The sequence below is a fragment of the Lontra canadensis genome, unplaced genomic scaffold (genome assembly GCF_010015895.1).
Source record: "Lontra canadensis isolate GAN:19392208 unplaced genomic scaffold, GSC_riverotter_1.0 scaffold2, whole genome shotgun sequence".
Taxonomy (NCBI): Eukaryota; Metazoa; Chordata; class Mammalia; order Carnivora; family Mustelidae; genus Lontra; species Lontra canadensis.
Genome location: NW_022630996.1, coordinates 58,054,530 through 58,072,341, shown reverse-complemented (window position 1 = coordinate 58,072,341; position 17,812 = coordinate 58,054,530). Strand labels below are relative to the sequence as shown.

At 34.4% G+C, this 17,812-nt stretch overlaps 1 protein-coding gene across 1 annotated transcript in view; it reads left to right on the top strand.

Annotated features, from left to right (window-relative positions):
- MIOS (meiosis regulator for oocyte development) overlaps positions 1–1,682 on the top strand; it is a 36,645-nt gene extending 34,963 nt beyond the window's left edge. The window contains exons 11-12 of the mRNA XM_032874371.1: positions 6–135; positions 930–1,682. Coding sequence (XP_032730262.1) covers positions 6–135; positions 930–1,026 — 227 coding nt within the window. The 3' untranslated portion in view covers positions 1,027–1,682. The remainder of the gene's footprint in view (positions 1–5; positions 136–929) is intronic.
- The last annotated feature ends 16,130 nt before the right edge of the window (positions 1,683–17,812 follow it).

The following is a 17,812-nucleotide window of genomic DNA, read 5'->3' as shown; positions in this document are numbered from 1 at the left end:
CATAGGAGGATCCAAATCAGATGAAAAAGTAGACTTGAGCAAGGATAAAAAATTAGCTCAATTTAACAACTGGTTCACATGGTGTCACAATTGCAGGCATGGTGGACATGCTGGTCATATGCTTAGTTGGTTCAGGTAATCAGTACATTTCTTCTTTAATAGGCTTGGAGTTGGAGGAGGTAGAGCAGATGGTCTTTTAAATAGTTGAGGTGTATATAGCCAAAGAATAAATTTTTTTTCCTGTCACTTGAGTTAACAAAGATGGTGTTACCATTTCTGTCATTAAATATCCTATCTAATCTTAAAGTATAAAATTAATACTTATATAAAAGAAATAGTTTAAATATTATGTATGGGCTAAATGTTTGAATAGCATTATTTGGAGAGAGGATATGTTTATAGTTTTGTTTTTTTACAACTAGCCTAATAGCCTATCATAGTATGTAATTGAAATTAGAAATTAAATGATGGAGTATACTTATCAAACAACTGTATCAGTTATCATCTAAATAAACTTATATAGTAAGTAAGCACTTCATGCAATAGAGACTCAAGCCATATTTAGTTCTATTTTAAGTAGTGCTGGTGGTCCTTTACTCCTTGTTGCTATATCTTTTATGCCCAGTTTGTCATGTTGGTTTTAATTAAAACTCCAAGCACATCCCTGTCACTTTCCTAGCTGTAGATCAGGTATATTGTTATGTATTTAAAAGGTAAAGCTATTTACTTTTTAGTAACTTTCTCCCCAATTCAGTTTGTCAGTCATTTTTTAATTCTTTTCGTGCTTTTTGTCTTTGGGTTTTAATTCCTGTATTTTTTCAAATACCATTTTGAACATTGCATTCTGCATAGAGATAGGATATAGGTAAATGTATGTATGTATATGCTTAATTTAGATTTTTAACTGTTACTTGACCTATTTTTTTTAGGGACCATGCAGAGTGTCCCGTTTCTGCATGCACTTGTAAATGTATGCAGTTGGATACGACAGGAAATCTGGTACCTGCAGAGACTGTCCAGCCATAAAATGTTATCATCTAAAGAGAAACCTTCAAGTGTGGAGCTTTCTAATAGATGTCCTTCATAGCTCAAAAACGTACCTCAGAGCAAGTCACTCATGACTTTCCTGTAATGGGAAAATAAATCATTCTATCAAATCAGCAATTTGATGTTTGAGTGATTTTGATGTGCTTCACAGAGACAAATGCTGCTGAAGTGAACATCAGCGTGTGGGCATGAATTCTGTTCAGTAGGTTGAAAAGTTCATTTTGGAAGAGTTTTATAGGGCTTGTTGAAATTATGAACACTATGCAAGCCGAGTTTCTGGAATAACCAAGAACAGACCTTGAACCTGTATCTTCTAAGCTGAAATTGGCTATCTTTTCAGTAAAATCTGTATGCCTTTTAAAGTAGAATAAAATGACCAATTTTTTACCTTTAGAATTGGAGAACCTCTACCCCACACTGGAATAAATTTCATCAAGGTATGGTTGGTATATATTTCTTAAGGAGTCTTTTCCTTCATACACTTTCATTTCAAGATGAGAAATCTTTTGGCACAGATCATTATTATCTTCCTAAGAAAAGCCAAAATTGAGAATGTATCTTAATACTTCTTCTATTCTGAGGAGAGAACTATGTATCATTTCAGGGGAACATGTTATAAAATTTTCAGTTTTTCAGCCTTTTGTTTTCCAGTGTCTTCATTTGTTTTCAAAGCTTTCTCTCCCCATTAATTCATCATCTTACACTCATCATCTCAGAGCATCTTCCTGAACACAAAGCCTATGCAAGATTATAGGGGACTAACCATTCAGCCAAACCTGCATCAGTGTGTCCTACTCTCAGATTCCCTCGTAGTGTGGAATACCCTGTTTTCGAAGGTAACCTGGGAGCTGTTGGGGAGAACAGGGTCACTTTGGAGACAGTTATGCTTTAAATGTAAGTTTCTAAAAGTAAGTATATTTGGGCCAATTCAGGAACTTTGTTTAAAATTTTATTCTTTTCCCTTTTCACAGCTAAGTAGTAGAGAAATACAAAGGATTTGTGGCATGCTTCTCTGTTACCTGACATGTGTAGAGTATTGAACTGAATTTCATAGTTGAAGTTGTATTTATAGATAAAATAAAATGAAGCATAAAAATTATTGTGAGATTTTGGAGAAAGAAATATCTTAAGCTAAATAATTTTAAGAGCTTTCGTGTTAGCAGTTTTACTCGGTGGAATTAATATCAATTACATTAGTTTGAGGTGTGACCTAAATGCAAAAGTGGATTCAATTTATTTTTACTTTGAGATCTGATACGAAAAGCACTTTTCAGGGAAAACATTGTGTATCTATCTATTGCATATCTAGTCATCATCTCACCTAGATGGCAGTCTTCTTTTAAGACTTTGGAGTAGTTAGTTTAAGAATTTGGAGTAGTTAGAATTTTTTTTTTTAACAAAGATTGCTATAAAGGGGACTTTTTTCCAGTTTTCTTTTAAATGAATCTTCCTGACTTCATTTTACTTAAATAGAACCTTTATCTTTACCTTTAAAATTGCTTCAGTTAAAGTGTTCCTTTCAAATTTTCTATGTTCTAAATATGAAAACTCAGCTTTAAGTAATGTCAGACTATCATAATACATTCTCATTTCTCCTTAGCTGAAGTTCGATAAAATTATTGAATTTATATTTATAATAGGGTTATATCTAAAATATTTATAATTTAGGAAATAAAAACGAAGTCTAGAATATAATCTGCTTGTTTGTATTCATAAAGGGTGACATTTTTAAGATTGTTTATGCCTATGTGTTAGCCTCCTGATATTTTCTCTGAAGCCCAAATAGTTGTATAAGATGTCTGTTTTATTTGTTTCACATTTCAGTGTATGTGGACCATGAAAATAGATTCAAATTATTTTTCCATTTTTATTACTAGTCTGATATTTGGGATTATAAACTCAAGATGTTTTACCTAAACATGTTCAACAGGAGTTTGATAAAAGTGTTTTTATTACTTTTATTACTTTTTAAAAAATTGAATAAATTTGGGTTGCAGTCACATGTCTGATTTAGAAATTATCTTTGACTCCTCTACAAATAATCCAGTAAAATAATATTAGTACTTATTTTGATGACAAATTTGACATCTAAGTAACATTTTTAAGGCTCTTTTTCAGTTTAATATGCTTTCCAGAATGGTTATTCTTTAAAATGGTATATTTTAAAAGTAATTTTCCATTGTCGGTGATATTAGAGTTAGAAGGGATAAAGTTCTGAATGTAATTATATGGCCACATTTAGTTTCAGCTACTGATTTGACTGCAAATATTAAAAGTATGGGCTTTGAAATTTAAATTGTAATCTTAGCCCCAGTACAGTAGCCAAGTGATCTGACCTTTCTGGGCTTCAATTTCCTTATATGTTAAAAGGTACAGAAATACCTCAGAGGGTGGTAAGAAGTGTTAAGTGATGAAATAAACAGGAAGTACTATATCCCTATCACATAATAAGTAATGTAGTGGTTATTAGTTGTTGCCTTAATCTTTATTGGTGTTCATCTGTCAGTACTTTCTAATTGAATATGTTATAATTTAAACAAAGGATTTACATTTGTCCAAGGAGTGAAAATTTCCCAAGAGCTTATTTTCCAAAATCTGGATAAATTACGGGTTTGTTTTGTTTTGTTTTATTTTGAGGTAGGACTTAACTACCTTATTTATCCTAATTTTAGAATAATACTTACTTTTTGCTTTATGTTGAAATCCTCCAAACAACCATCTAGGAGTTTAATGTGATAGAGGAGTGAACACAAGGATTAAAATTAAATTTTCAGTGCATCTGGACAGTTGAATAGTAACTCTTGCAAACTTGAGGTTTTCGTATCCATACTCGACTCTTAAATCCAGGTCTTTACTTTTTCTAGGAGAACATATCCAGCATTATTGCTATGTAATCCTTTTTTTAAATTTCATTACACTAGATGTTCATTTCAGTTAAAATGTTGGAGTAGTAGTAGTAATAATAGAAAGGAAGCATCCTGTGAGTTTTTTCTCCCTTGGCATAGCTGTAAGTAAAACAACTTGGACACAAATTAGTTCTACATGTCAAACATCGCTCAGAGGCATCGTAGAGTTGGGAGAGACATGTTAGTTTTAGTTCAGCATCCTCACATTAAGTGCTTGTGATCCACAGGGCTGTAGCAGAGATGGGGCTCCCTGGACAGCTGATCTGTCTACCCCTGTAACTTCTCCCATCACATCACCTGCTTGTTCTCCCTCTTGCCTGAAAATTTTGTAGATCTTTTGGCTGATTATAAAAAGCAGCACTTTACAAAAATATTAGTTTCTGTAAAATGTAATTTTTCCAGGTATCTGGAGAGAAAGAAAGCCTCCCAAAAGTTCTTAAAAGCTAATGTAATCCAAATACCAAATAACATGGATTGCCAAAACAAAGAACTGATTTCACTTGGGAATATACATGACAAATTCATAAGTAAAATGAATATCAAGCCCAACAATGTTTTAATAATAGTTACTGTTGGGGGTACCAGGGTGGCTCAGTGGGTTAAAGCCTCTGCCTTTGGCTCAGGTCATGAACCCAGGGTCCTGGGATTGAGCCCTGCATTAGGCTCTCTGCTCAGCGGGGAGCCTGCTTCCTCTTCTCTCTCTGCCTGCCTCTCTGCCTACTTGTGATCTCTGTCTGTCAAATGAATAAATAAAATCTTAAAAAAAAAAATAGTTACTGTTGGTGCTTATTAAGTGCCAAGTACATGCACAGTATCCCCTTTGATCCCCACAGTAGCCCTGTGGGGCAGGTATACCATTACCATTACCATTCCCATTCTGTACATGAGTCAGTCGAGGTGTAGGGACATGACATCACTGTGCTATGTTACATAGCTAGCCAATACCAGGAGAAAGATTGAGCTACCAGTCATCTGACTTTCCAGTCTGTACTTTTAATTACTGTTTTATACTTAAGTGTACTAGTTTATGGGTTGTATATTAGAAAATCCACTATGACAAAGAAAGGTTTACTATATTTAGTACTAATACATCAAAAGAGAAAAACTGTTAATAGCTCACTGGGTGTAAAAGGCGTTTGAATTTGTTTTTTAGATTCAATTACTATGCAAAGGAAGTGTCTTTTCTCCATCATCTCGCTCCTATTTCACTATCACTCTCAAACAGTTGGCATGGTGCCTAGTGGAGAAATAGTAAAATCCTTCTTATTTATGGGCAAGAATAAAACAACGATCCTTTGTTAGCACTGGTTTTGCACACAGCAATGCAGAAAAGGAAAGCAGGAGACACACCTTGCTTCTTTTCCAAGTCCTTAAAGTTTCATGTGGCAAAAATGCCATTAACAATTAAAGGCAAATAAACTGATGACCTACAACATGCATGACAAATACCCTTAACTCATAAAGAGCATTCTCAAATCCATAAAGAAAAGTCACAACCAATAGATAATATTCATCAGGAATTGTAGAGAGAAAATAAACTAAAATGGCCAATTAGAATAAATGTTAAATCAGTAACTAATGCTGATTAAAACAATAGGATATTGTTCACCTGCCTGCGTAGATTAAAAAGAATAATACGCATTTTCATGGAAGTTGGAAAGAAGCTTGCTGAGATAACGACTTGTGAGAGTATATATCAGTACAGGAGTCCTTGCGGACTTGGGAGCAATATGTATCAAAACCCTTAAAAAGGTTCAGACCCTTTGACACAGTATATTGGTAGTATTTTCTGAGAGACGGATGAGTCCACAAAAATGCAGGTTTCTAGGAAGTGATTCATCACAGCATTGTATATAATGAAAACTTGGAAACCTAAATACTAGTAAATAAGAGTAAAGAAATGGTTCTTTCCAGTGGAATACTAACAAACTTCAAAAAGTATAGATATTTTTATTGACAAAGGAAGATTCATGATATATTAATGAATGGAGGAAAAAACAGGTTATGTATAGCATATAAACATATTTGCATGGAACACTGGAATATTTACAAATATTTTAACAGTGGTCATCATTCAAGAGTGAGATTTTAAGTGACACCTGTATCCCCTAGTTTTCCTGTAATAATGATAAATGTACAAATAAATGGATGTGCATATCACACACTACTGACTTTTATAAAAGTTACCCATAATGTGGTATCGTTATGATAATGAACAATCAAATGTTGGGAATTATTCTGTGAGGTAAAGAAACTTGCTACAAGATATTAGGAAAATTAGTACTGAAATCTAGTTAGAAAGCCTTTTTCTAGATTTCCTATTTTATAGTAATTATTTAGGAATATTAAGATGTGGACATTTCTCTTAATTTCTCTCTCAGAATATTTGAAAATAGTGCATTTTGCCCTCCGTTTAACACATTGGGAAATAGACCCATAAAATAATTCTGATTTCCCTGAGGTAGTGATACATAATTAATAACTATTTCAGTATTTTCCTTCCTAGATCTTTCTCATGAGATTTCCTAACTCCTTTTTTTGGCTCTGGGCCTGTGGCAAGAAACCTATCCTCTATGTTTAGAACTTGGTTATTTTCCAATTCAGTGTAGAGTACATTTTACTCATATCCAGTAATTTAACAAATAACCTACATTTAAGCGATAATTCTGAACCACCTGCTTGTCCATGCTTCTAACTAGCAAGAATTTGTGTGCCTCAGTGTACCAGACACTGTGAAAGGTTATGATTTCAAAGGATTGATGGACACCATAAGTTGCCTTGGAGGAGCTGTATGTCTAATGAAAGAGATAGACATAAACATAGTTTTCAACAGATGCAAATATATTCAGGTTAATATTTATCATTGCTGGAAACTATCATTTTAATATCTCTTTCTACAAGCCAAAAAAAAAAAAAAAGAAGTTTACTTAGTTTTCCAATTTTGGACTTTCAAAAACTGTTGTCTAGTTAGAAATAATTTAATGAAGTAGAATTTGTCTATACAGCATTTTTTAAAAATGTAATTTTCTTACTGATCTGTTAATAGTCCAAAGTTTTGAAATGCCTACTAAAAACATAACTTTAGGATTAAAGTTATAAACAGGAATAAAACAAGGGTACTGTAACTGCTGGTTCCGCACATAGAAAGGAAACACACCTTGCATCTTTTCTAAGTTCTTATAGTTTGATAATGTATGTAATTTTGTGATGTGTCAGAGGTAACAACAATAATGGTAATTCAGTACAATTTATGAAGAACACGTGGCCTTGACATAATTTCATAACTGGAAATTCAGATGTAGGAATCTAACTAGTTGGGCTTTTAAAATACGAAGTCATAAAGACAGGGCAGTCTGGAGCATTTGAAGAAATTAATGTCTTGGAAACTTGAAAAGACATTTGTGTAAGAATTCAAGAACTCTGTTGGTCTTACATCTTTTTATTTGGATGTACATCTTTTTATTTCATTTACATATACAAACAATAGGTGTGAGGTGGGGATGTGCATGCGTGTATATGCAAGAAAGTCGAGTCGGAAATAGCAAATGTCAAAAATCATGCTTATTCAGATTATATCACATTGCAGCCACATATTTTGCAGATGACAGTTTAAGAAGTTGCCACTGTCAAATGTGAAACTCTCCTTTTTAGTATTGTCCTTTTTATCAGCAAGTAATTTGATAACTATCTCATAATAAAAATTTGAATGGTACGAAGTTCTTGTACTACGTATATTATTTTCTCTATCAGTTTGGAAATTTGTTTTATGTATTAAGCAGCTACACTTAATATTTGTTAGCTAAACTAGGGGTATGTATCTTTATAATAAATAAATGTTCCCCAAATAGATGAAGATATGTAATTAATGGAGCAAAACGTTCAGCAACCTGATAGATGTGAGTAAAGTGTCTCTTTTAAATGTAATATATTTTTGCATCTTAAATCTTATCTTTCCCTCCCAGTCTTCAAAAATGGAATGTAGGGTCAGTTGGGACTCTTCAAACAAATTACCATTTTTTTTTAAAGATGGATAGAGTTCTGAAATATGTAAAATTCCTCTTGGAAAAGTGAGCTTGACTCTCTTAGCAAATGCTAAGATACTGCTGGCTTCCAGAAAAGAATACTACTCCCAAGCTGGGAACATTATTTTCCCCTGGAAGGATTAGACAGATTGAAGACAAATAAGCTGGGGCAGATTCTTGAGGTCATTCAGTAGGACAATTCTTTTGGTAACATTGTTCACCTAACTTAGTAAACAAATACTTTTTTAAGTCTAGTTTATTGAATCCTGTTATCTCTGTCTTCAGAAGCATATCAGTTATAGAATATGTTCCTTCTGGGGAGCTGAGAAATTAAAATCATATATCATCCTTGCTGATAAAAAATATGCTATGGGAAAAAAAAAATAGCCAAAAAGTTACTCAATAACTCTTGGTTTGCCTCTTGTGCTTATCTATTCTTTTAGAGTTCATTCCTGATGTGTGGAATTCTACATATTTCTAAATAACTTTTCAAATATCTCATGCTAGATTTTGAGTGGTATATATTTTCTGAAGCAGAAACATCTGAGCAGAATGAAAATGAATTCTCATAGAAAAAAATTGCCAAGCATATGTGATGGAACTGTAGGGGAAAAGAGCATAACTTTAATCTTCAAAGAAGCTTAAAAATAGCTCCACTGTTATTATGCATGAGGCCTGACAATTGACATTTCTCATTTTGGCAGCATTCACCCACAGCCCCATATCAGCAACTGAACACATTCATCTCTGGGATAAATGATTAATGAGCTGCCTATCATTTCAACTTCTTTTGTACCAAGTGGCAGAAGCTCCAGTTAATCATATTGCAGCTATCAGCATCATTATTGAAATTGATTCTGCCACTAGAAGGTTGTGCTTGGACAATCGATTAGCATTTAGATAGAGGAATTAAGTTTTGGCATTAAAAATAACACAAAATCATCCCATCTGAGCCTCTCTGTCACACCTGGTAAGGTTATTTTCTTTTGTTTTGCTTTGCTTATCAGCCAGCATCATAGAATCTTAGATTGAGGAAGGAAACATGGTAGGCATCAAAATTCAGTTGTTCTTGTTTTAAGTGGAACCCGCTAAGATTTCCAAACTTCTGATTCTCTTTATTAATCACTGTCACATTGTATGAAATGTAAACGAAATTGTGCAACTTGCCTGCAATGATGAGCAATGAAGTTGCCAAATTACTGACTTTAGAGAAATAGTAAAACGGTAGAGTTAGACAATTTTGAAAGGCCAGAATTAATCAGAAAGGAGAGAAGTTGGAGGATCTAGATTGACAAATGATACTCAGTTACAGTGAAATGAAACTTGCTTTTCAGCAAGCAGATGTGAGAAGGAGGAGGAAGAATATCATTTAGATGTCTTGGTGATGTGGGCTGCACTTTTAAAACAGATGGCAGCCAGTGAGGGTCTGCACAGGCCTTCAGAAAACTGCACTTTGGGTAAAATGATACACCCAAAGAAAAAGAGCTTGAACCTGGACCTTCTTTTTTAGCATTTTGCTCTTGGGATTCCTTTCAAGAGGTCTCACTATCACTGAACTTAAACTCCCTCCCCATCTACATTTGTTTTCTAGCCTATGACACTCGTCTGTGCATTCTCCATATATTTTCCCATTGTTTCCTTTCTCTGCTTTCTTCTGAATTTCGTAAGAGCAACTGTTTAATCTACCTCTAAATTAAGACAACTGTCTGAACTACATTATATTGGTTTCCCAGTAAAAGTACTTGTGCGTTTTCTTCAGAGCTAGGACTGGTTATACAGAGAAGCAGCCATCACAGCTTTTTCTCAGTCCAGCTCCTTCTGCCGTACACTTGGTTAAACTTTTTTTCTAAATTGTAGTGTGTTGGTGATGGTATTGTGAGTTTTCATTTTTTTGGTTTGTGTATATTATAAAAAGCTAGAAAGGTTGCTTTGAGGACTGCTAAGTTGTGGACATTTTTATCCAAAAATGATTAATGTAGATAACTGAGACTGTATTTGTTTTTTGTTTTGTTATTCAAGTATAGTTAATATATAGTATTACATATTAGTTTGAGGTGTGCAGTATAGTGGTTGAAGAATTCTGTACATTTCTCAGTTCTCATCAAGATTAGTGTACTCTATACCCTTTATTTCTCCTATCCCCCTACCCACTCCCTCTCTGCAACCACAAGTTTGTTCTCCATATTTATTTATTTATTTATTTTAATTTTGTTTGTCTCTTCTTTTATTTTTTTGTCTTAGATTCCACATATGAGTGAAATTGTATCCTATTTGTCTTTCTCTGCCTGACTTATTTCATTTATTTCACTTTTATTAGTAAAAATAATACCACTAAGTTCATCTGTGTTGCTACAAATGCAAGATTTCATTTTTTAAGACTAATATTCCATCACATACATATATAATATGTATTATTTATATATATATTATATAATATTCCATTTCACACACACATATATATGTGTATATATATCATCTCTTCTTCATCCACTCATCTATCAGTAAACACTTGGGTTGTTTGTATATCTTTGCTATTGTAAATAATGCTGCAGTAAACATAGGGGTGCATATTATCTTTTCAAATTAGTGTTTTCATTTTCTTTGGTAAAGGCCCAGTAGTAGGATTACTAGATCATTCCATAATAATGTTTTAGTTTTTTGAGGAGCCTTTTTTCTACAATGGCTGCACCAGTTTATATTCCCACAAACAGCATACAAGGGTTTCTTTTTCTCCCCATCTTTGCTACCGCTTGTTATTCTGTGTATTTGTGTGTGTTTGTGTGTGTGTGTGTGTGTGTGTTTAGCCATTCTGACAGGTGTAAAGTGATGTTTTAATTTGCATTTGCCTGATGATTAGTGATAGCATCTTTTTTTTAAAGATTTTTTATTTATTTATTTGGCAGATCACAAATAGGCAGAGAGGCAGGCAGAGAGAGAGGAGGAAGCAGACTCCCTGCCAAGCAGAGAGCCCGATGCGGAACTTGATCCCACGACCCTGAGATCATGACCTGAGCTGAAGGCAGAGGCTTAACCCACTGAGCCACCCAGGTGCCCAGTGAGCATCTTTTGATGTCCATCTGTGTGTCATCTTTGGAAAAATGTCTATTCACGTCTTAATGCCCATTTTTAATTGGTTTATTTGTTTTTTTGGTGTTGGGTTATATAAGTTACTTATGTATTTTGGATATTAACTCCTTATCAGATACATCATTTGCCAACATCTCCCATTCAGTAGGCTGCATTTTTATTTTGTTGATGGTTTTCTTTGTGGTACAATAGCTTTTTATTTTGGTGTAGTCCCAGTAGTTTAATTTTGCTTTTGTTTCCCTTGCCAGAGGAGACCTATCTAGAAAAATGTTTCTATGGCTGATGTCAAAGAGATTACTGCTTAATGTTTTCTTCTAAGAATTTTATGTCTCACATTTAGGTCTTTAATCCACTTTGAGTTTATGTTTGTGTATGGTGTAAGAAAATGGTTCAGTTTAATTCTTTTCATGTAGCTGTCCAGTTTTCCCAACACCATTTGTTGAAGAAACTGTCTTTTTTCTCTTGAATATTCTTTTTTTCAAGATTTTATTTATACATTTGTCAGAGAGAGAGAGAGAGAGTGAGCATAAGCAGAGGGAGTGACAGAGGGAGAAGCAGCCTCCCTGCTAAGCAAGGAGCCCACTATGGGACTCGATCCCAGGACCCTGGGATCATGACCTGAGCAGAAGGCAGATGCTTAACTGACAGCCACCAGGCATCCCTATTGTATATTCTTACCTCCTTTGTTGTAGATTAATTGACCATAAAACATTGGTTTATTTCTGGATTCTCTATTTTGTTCCATTTATCTATGTGTCTGTTTTTGTTCCAGTACCATACTATTTTGATTACTGTAGCTTTAAAGTAAACTGTGAAATCTGGGATTGTGATACCTCCAGCTTTGTTCTTCTTTTTCAAGACGGCTTTGGCTATTTGGGGTCTTTTGGCTATTTGTCTTTTGTTTTTTCATACACATTTTAGGATTATTTATTCTAGTTCTGTGAAAAATGTTGGTTTTGATAGGGATTACATCAAGTCTGTTGATTACTTTAAGTAGTATGGACATTTTAACAATATTAGTTCTTCCAATCCATGAATATGGAATATTGTTCCATTTGTTTTGTCATCTTCAATGTCTTTCATCAGTGTTCTGAATTTATCTGTTAGGTCCATCTGGTCTTAATGTGTCATTCAAAGCCTTTTTTTCCTTATTGATTTTCTGTCTGGATGGTCTATCTCTTGATGTAAATGAGACGTTAAAGTCCCTACTATTACTGTATTACTATTAACTTCTTCCTTTATTATCTGTTGATAGTTGCTTTATGTGCTTGGGTTCTCACATGTTGCATGCATAAATATTTACAATTGTTATAGCCTTTTGTTGGATTGTTCTTATTTTTTTGTAGTCTCCTTCTTTGTCTCATTACAGTCTTTGTTTTAAAGTCCATTTTGTCCAATATGAATTCCTACCCCAGCTTTCTTTTCACTTCCATCTGCATGGTAAATGTTTTCCTGTCCCTTCATTTTCATTCTCCATGTGTCTTTAAATCTGAAGTGAGCCTCTCTAGGCAGCACATAGATGGGCAGAGACCTTTGTTTTGGAAAGTGGGCAGAATATGGTTAAGAGGAAGCACTGCAGTGATATGAAAAAAAAACAAAAAACAAAAAAACAAGCAGATGGAAGCAAGAGTTCCACAAGTAGACTGTTAACAGACTTACTTTAATATGTTAAAATTCTTCACTGACAAATAACTCTCTTAAGTGACTATGAGTGAACCGGTTAGGCCAAGTTGTGCCTGATCTGGTGTGAGTGAACAGACCCACCCTTCTTTAAGACCCTTGACACAAATTGCTTATCAATCACCTGCTTTCCTTCCAAACACTTTTCAGTTGGTATTAGCTACCAACTGGTCAGCATTCCTCAGTTGGCCATTTTTCACTTCACCACTGATTTGGAATGTTACTCAAACTATTTAAAATCATAAATCTTAAAAAAAAAAAAAAAATAAGGGGCACCTGAGTGGCTCAGTCCATTAAGTGTCCAACTCTTGATCTCTGTTCAGGTCTTGTTCTCAGGGTAATGAGTTCATGCCCCTCATCAAGCCCCATGCTGGGCATGGAGTGTATTTAAAAATATATATTACTCTATATATTACATTACTCCTCCTTAAAATCATGAAAGGTAGACTGGAAGAAAACTAAAGGGTCATTCAGAGAGGTGCTCTAACTATAATAAAGCTGGAACTAGATCTCAGATCTCTTGAGTGAAGTCTAGTGTTTTCCTGTAGACAGATGAAATGGACCAGATGAATTCTTCCTTCCTAGTACAATGTAATTATATGAACTTTCAGTGATTTTTTTTAAGCTAATTGTTATAAATATAATGCAGGCTAATGGTAAAAGAAAATCAAAAGAACAAGTGTAATGTAGAAGTATTTATCTCGGGCCTTTGCGCTATTACACCCATTATTTCTGCTACTTTCCAAAGTTCCAACTTTTACTTCCCAGGAGAAACTGCTTTAAAGTTCATATACATACGTAGAAATGTATTTTACATAGACTGCATTTCTGTATGTCAGTCTTTGTCTCTCTGTCTTCGCATGGATAAAATCTATATAAATTCTCTCAAGTTGCTTTTTTTTTTAACCTAAAAATATATCTTTTATTTTTATTAGCCCATATACACCTATTTTTTTTTCTTTAGCTGAGTGGTATGTGATCATATTCATATATCCTCCCTTTGATGGAAGTTTAGGGTATTTCCATTTGTTATTTTTACAATGTCACCATGAACATCCTTGCCAGTATATCTCTGGATATTTGTGAGTAAGCCTGTCAGATAAACTATAGAAGGGGAATTGTTGAGCCAAAAGCTATATAGTTATTGATAGTTATTCCCAAATAGCCCTTCTATAAATATTTTCCTAGAAATCATTGGTATAGAAAATGCCTGTTTTCCCCAACATCTTCAATTGCTGGCATTATAAAATTTCTAACTATGACCATGTGGAAGGTAGAAATCTTAAAAATATTTTAATTTATGTATGTTCAGTTTGAGTGAGGTTAAGCATAGAATTTGTTTAACTATCCACTGTTTACAGTGCACTGCCTATTCATTTTCATGCTCAAACTTAATTATGTTTATTTTTTAAATTTTTAAAAATAAATAATTAATTAATTTGACAGAGACATAGCGAGAGAGGGAACACAAGCAGGGGGAGTGGGAGAGGGAGAAGCAGGCCCTCTGCTGAACAGGGAGCCTGATGTGGGACTGGATCCCAGGACCCTGGGATCATGACCAGAGCCAAAGGCAGACAGACGCCCAACGACTGAGCCACCCAGGTGGCTCAATTATGTTTACTTTTGAAAAAGAAATTTTGGAAAGCCCTGAAGTGGATGTAATTTTCTCCTTATTCATCTTTTCTTCTAAAACATCAAAATTACCTTTGATGCATTTCTCCATTTTTAGGATTTTAATGGTTTTCTTCCATATTGATCAGCCCCTTATGCCCCTTCACCCAAAGGAGAAAAATAATAACCTTCTTTTTCCTTTTATCTTCCTTCATTTGGGACGGTTCCAGCATTGATCACATTAAAACAGTTGTTTCGGGGACACCTGGGTAGCTCAGTCGGATAAGTGTCTGCCTTTGGCTCAAGTCCTGATCCCAGGGTCCTGGGATTGAGCCCCACATTGGGCTCCCTGCTCAGCGGGAAGCCTGCTTCTCATTCTCTTTGTCTCTCTCTGTCTCTCTGACAAATAAATAAAATCTTAGAAAAAAACGAAGCAGTTGTTTCAACTTTTGTCAAGGATGCATTATGTAACAATAGAGATCATATTTTGAAGTCAAAAAGAGGTGGTGATTTTGACTAACATCCAGTAGCTATGCAACATTACCCAAATTAGGAAATACCTCCCAGCTTTGATTTTCTGAGAGGGGGTGGGGGCTTACATATTAAATAAAGGGCAAACATAGCTCATAAGAAACCTTCAAAAATAGTTATCTATTGTCATTACTGCAAAGAACTTTGCAGGATGTAATATATTTTGTATAATTTACGTAGTTCAAAATAAGAAGCAATATATTCAGAGTGTTTTTCCAGGTGTTGTAAGTGTTTAGTTGCCGTTGGGGTGAGGAGGACTAATATTACTGCTCAAAGTCTTTGATTGTCTTGTTTCAGAGAGGATTTTTGTTGTAAGGTTGCTTAGCATATTGTACTCCCTCATCTTGTTGCCACCTAGTGTGGTTTCTTAGTAATCATTTCTGTCTCAGTGGTTTCCACTGTAGATGAAATCATGTGTTTAGGGATAGCAGAATGTCTTGTTCCCTGTTTTGAGGATACCTTTATATACTCTTAGGGCAAAATGACCAAACTTGGCTGATTTGTTTAGAATGAAACCTATTGGAAATTTTACCTCCTGTTTACCTGAGGGCTACTATTCAGGAACAAATCTCTTGTGAAGACTCTTTCATTAAACTTTTGAATAGGGAATTTATCCACATGGGTGAGATGGTTTATGTCACCCTCATCCATATCTTTGAGTTTCCCTCATACTATTCCTACCATTGTGGAGTTAGAAATACATCAGGGAGGTAGATAATTCTAAAAAGTATGACAGCACACTCAAGGTCTTCTCATTATCAGTGATTCTGAGTGGAGTTGTAGGGTTCTGGGAGGGAGGGCATTTCAGAATCCTAACTGAGAATCTTAAGCCATGAAATTTTAATATTTATCAAAGGAAGACTTAAAAAGATTTAAAAATATAAAAGGAATAAACTGCCATAAATGGAATAAAATGGTTCCGGGGGTTATTTCTTGGAATCTCTATTGCAGTAATCATCCGTGTATGTGGCAACCTCCTAGAGGTTACTTACATCAAAGTGTATCCTGAAGTAGTTTATATTTGGTACCTTGTCCACTTCTTACCAAAATGCATGGATGAAAACTAACAGTAATACTTTCATCTGTACTGAATCTGGTAGAAATGACCCTTTTCCAGATTGTAACATACTGTCTAAAATGATACTGTATTGTCATACGTTGTATACTGTTATACAATATCGTTGTGCAATGTATATTATATGTTGCAACATACCAAGCCCTATGAGTAAAACTTATTTGCATGTCTGCATTCTTATGAATATTATGGAAATGAATAAGATCGTTTCCTAGTAACAAGTCTTCATAAACACTTAAATATGTGTATCTAACTTTTCTCATCAGCAATTTAAGTTTTCCCTTAAACAAAGCAGTCTGTCTTTTTATTTTTCATGAAATTGTTTCTCTATTTTAGCACACATTCCTTTTTCATTTTAAAGTCTGTCATCTTCATTATATAACCTGCAGGCTATATGAATGACGTAATCCACTCGCCCCTCTTGGAAGGGGGATGTTTTCCTGTGCCACCATGTAATTTGCTTTGCAACAATTATTGCTATTTGTAACCAGATATAGTGATCACAGGACACATGCAGCTAGATTTAGAATCTTGAAAACAGGAAGGCAGTATGACTATTTCTAAATGTCATTGACGTCATAATTTTAACTCATAAAAATTTTTAAAGTTCAAATGCATCAATCCAAATCATTCATTTCTGAAATGTACTTTAGATAAATCCCTCAGTGTTCTGATGTTGCAAATGGCTGTCTTATTTTATTTCCCAAATCCCTGCAGTTTCCTAACCTCACTTCCAGTGAGATAATTTATCAGACGACTTATGTCTAGATCCTATTTTTAAAACTATAGAAGCCAAATGTCATGTATTCCAGGCGGTTTAGGGAGTTATAAGTAATGCATATGGTGTCGTGTAATCCTTTCCAGGCTTTTGATTAAGAAATGGTCAATGTATATGTAAGTGGTATCTTTTACCAGTTGCAGATGAATTTTACAAATGTTTCTTTGGCCTTTTTTTTTTTCTTTTTCCTTTTGGCCTGTTTTTCCTTTAAGTGCTGAAAGAATCAACTGTGAATCAGATTAAACAGGAAGCATTTATTTTTGTTTAAGCTTTCTTAGGTATAGGTTTTGAGTCATATGTACTGACAATGTATAGTCTCTATATTGCTTAAAATGTCATTAAATTTTTATCTCAAATAATTTTAAGTTATAAGATAAAAGCTAAAGGAAGAAAAGCAACATAGAACATATTTTATTCATCTTGGAATGTTATTTTTAAGTTTTCCTAAGAAGGGCTAAAGCAGGGTATTAGTACCGGTTTTAGCAGATTAATGTTCCTGTGATAAATGACAGTAATCAATTTTTGGACTGTCCCATTCTACCTCCCTTAGTAACTCAAGTCCACATTTGGAAAAGTCACATTGTGTAAATTTATGATGAGAAAACAGGGAAAGGATAGAAGCCTTTGCAGCTGTCTTAAATTCTTTTTTTAGAAACAAGTGGGATAGAAATAAATGTATCTCATCCTGAGTTGTTTTTGTGACTTAATCATACTGCTGAGAGTGAAGGAAATTGCTCAGTGGGTCAATTCCTCTAGGTCCCAGGTTCCAAAAGAAAAAGAAGCCTACAAATTCCCCCGGTTTGGAAGCAATGATTTCTAATGCCTACCTCCTCCCTTGGTCTGCAGTATGTTCATCTGGAAAACATTTAGTCAATTCTGAGGAGATTCCAAAATGAGGGAGCCCCTGGTCTACTGTCTGCCTCTCATAAAAGGTCCACAACATGACTAAGGCACAACATGTCTGAGCCATAGGAAAGAAAGAACTGACTCGGTGGAACCTGATCACTTTTATAAGAATAACTTATCTCTTAAAGATGTATTCTGTCATCAAGCCCAATGTTTGCCCAATGCTTAG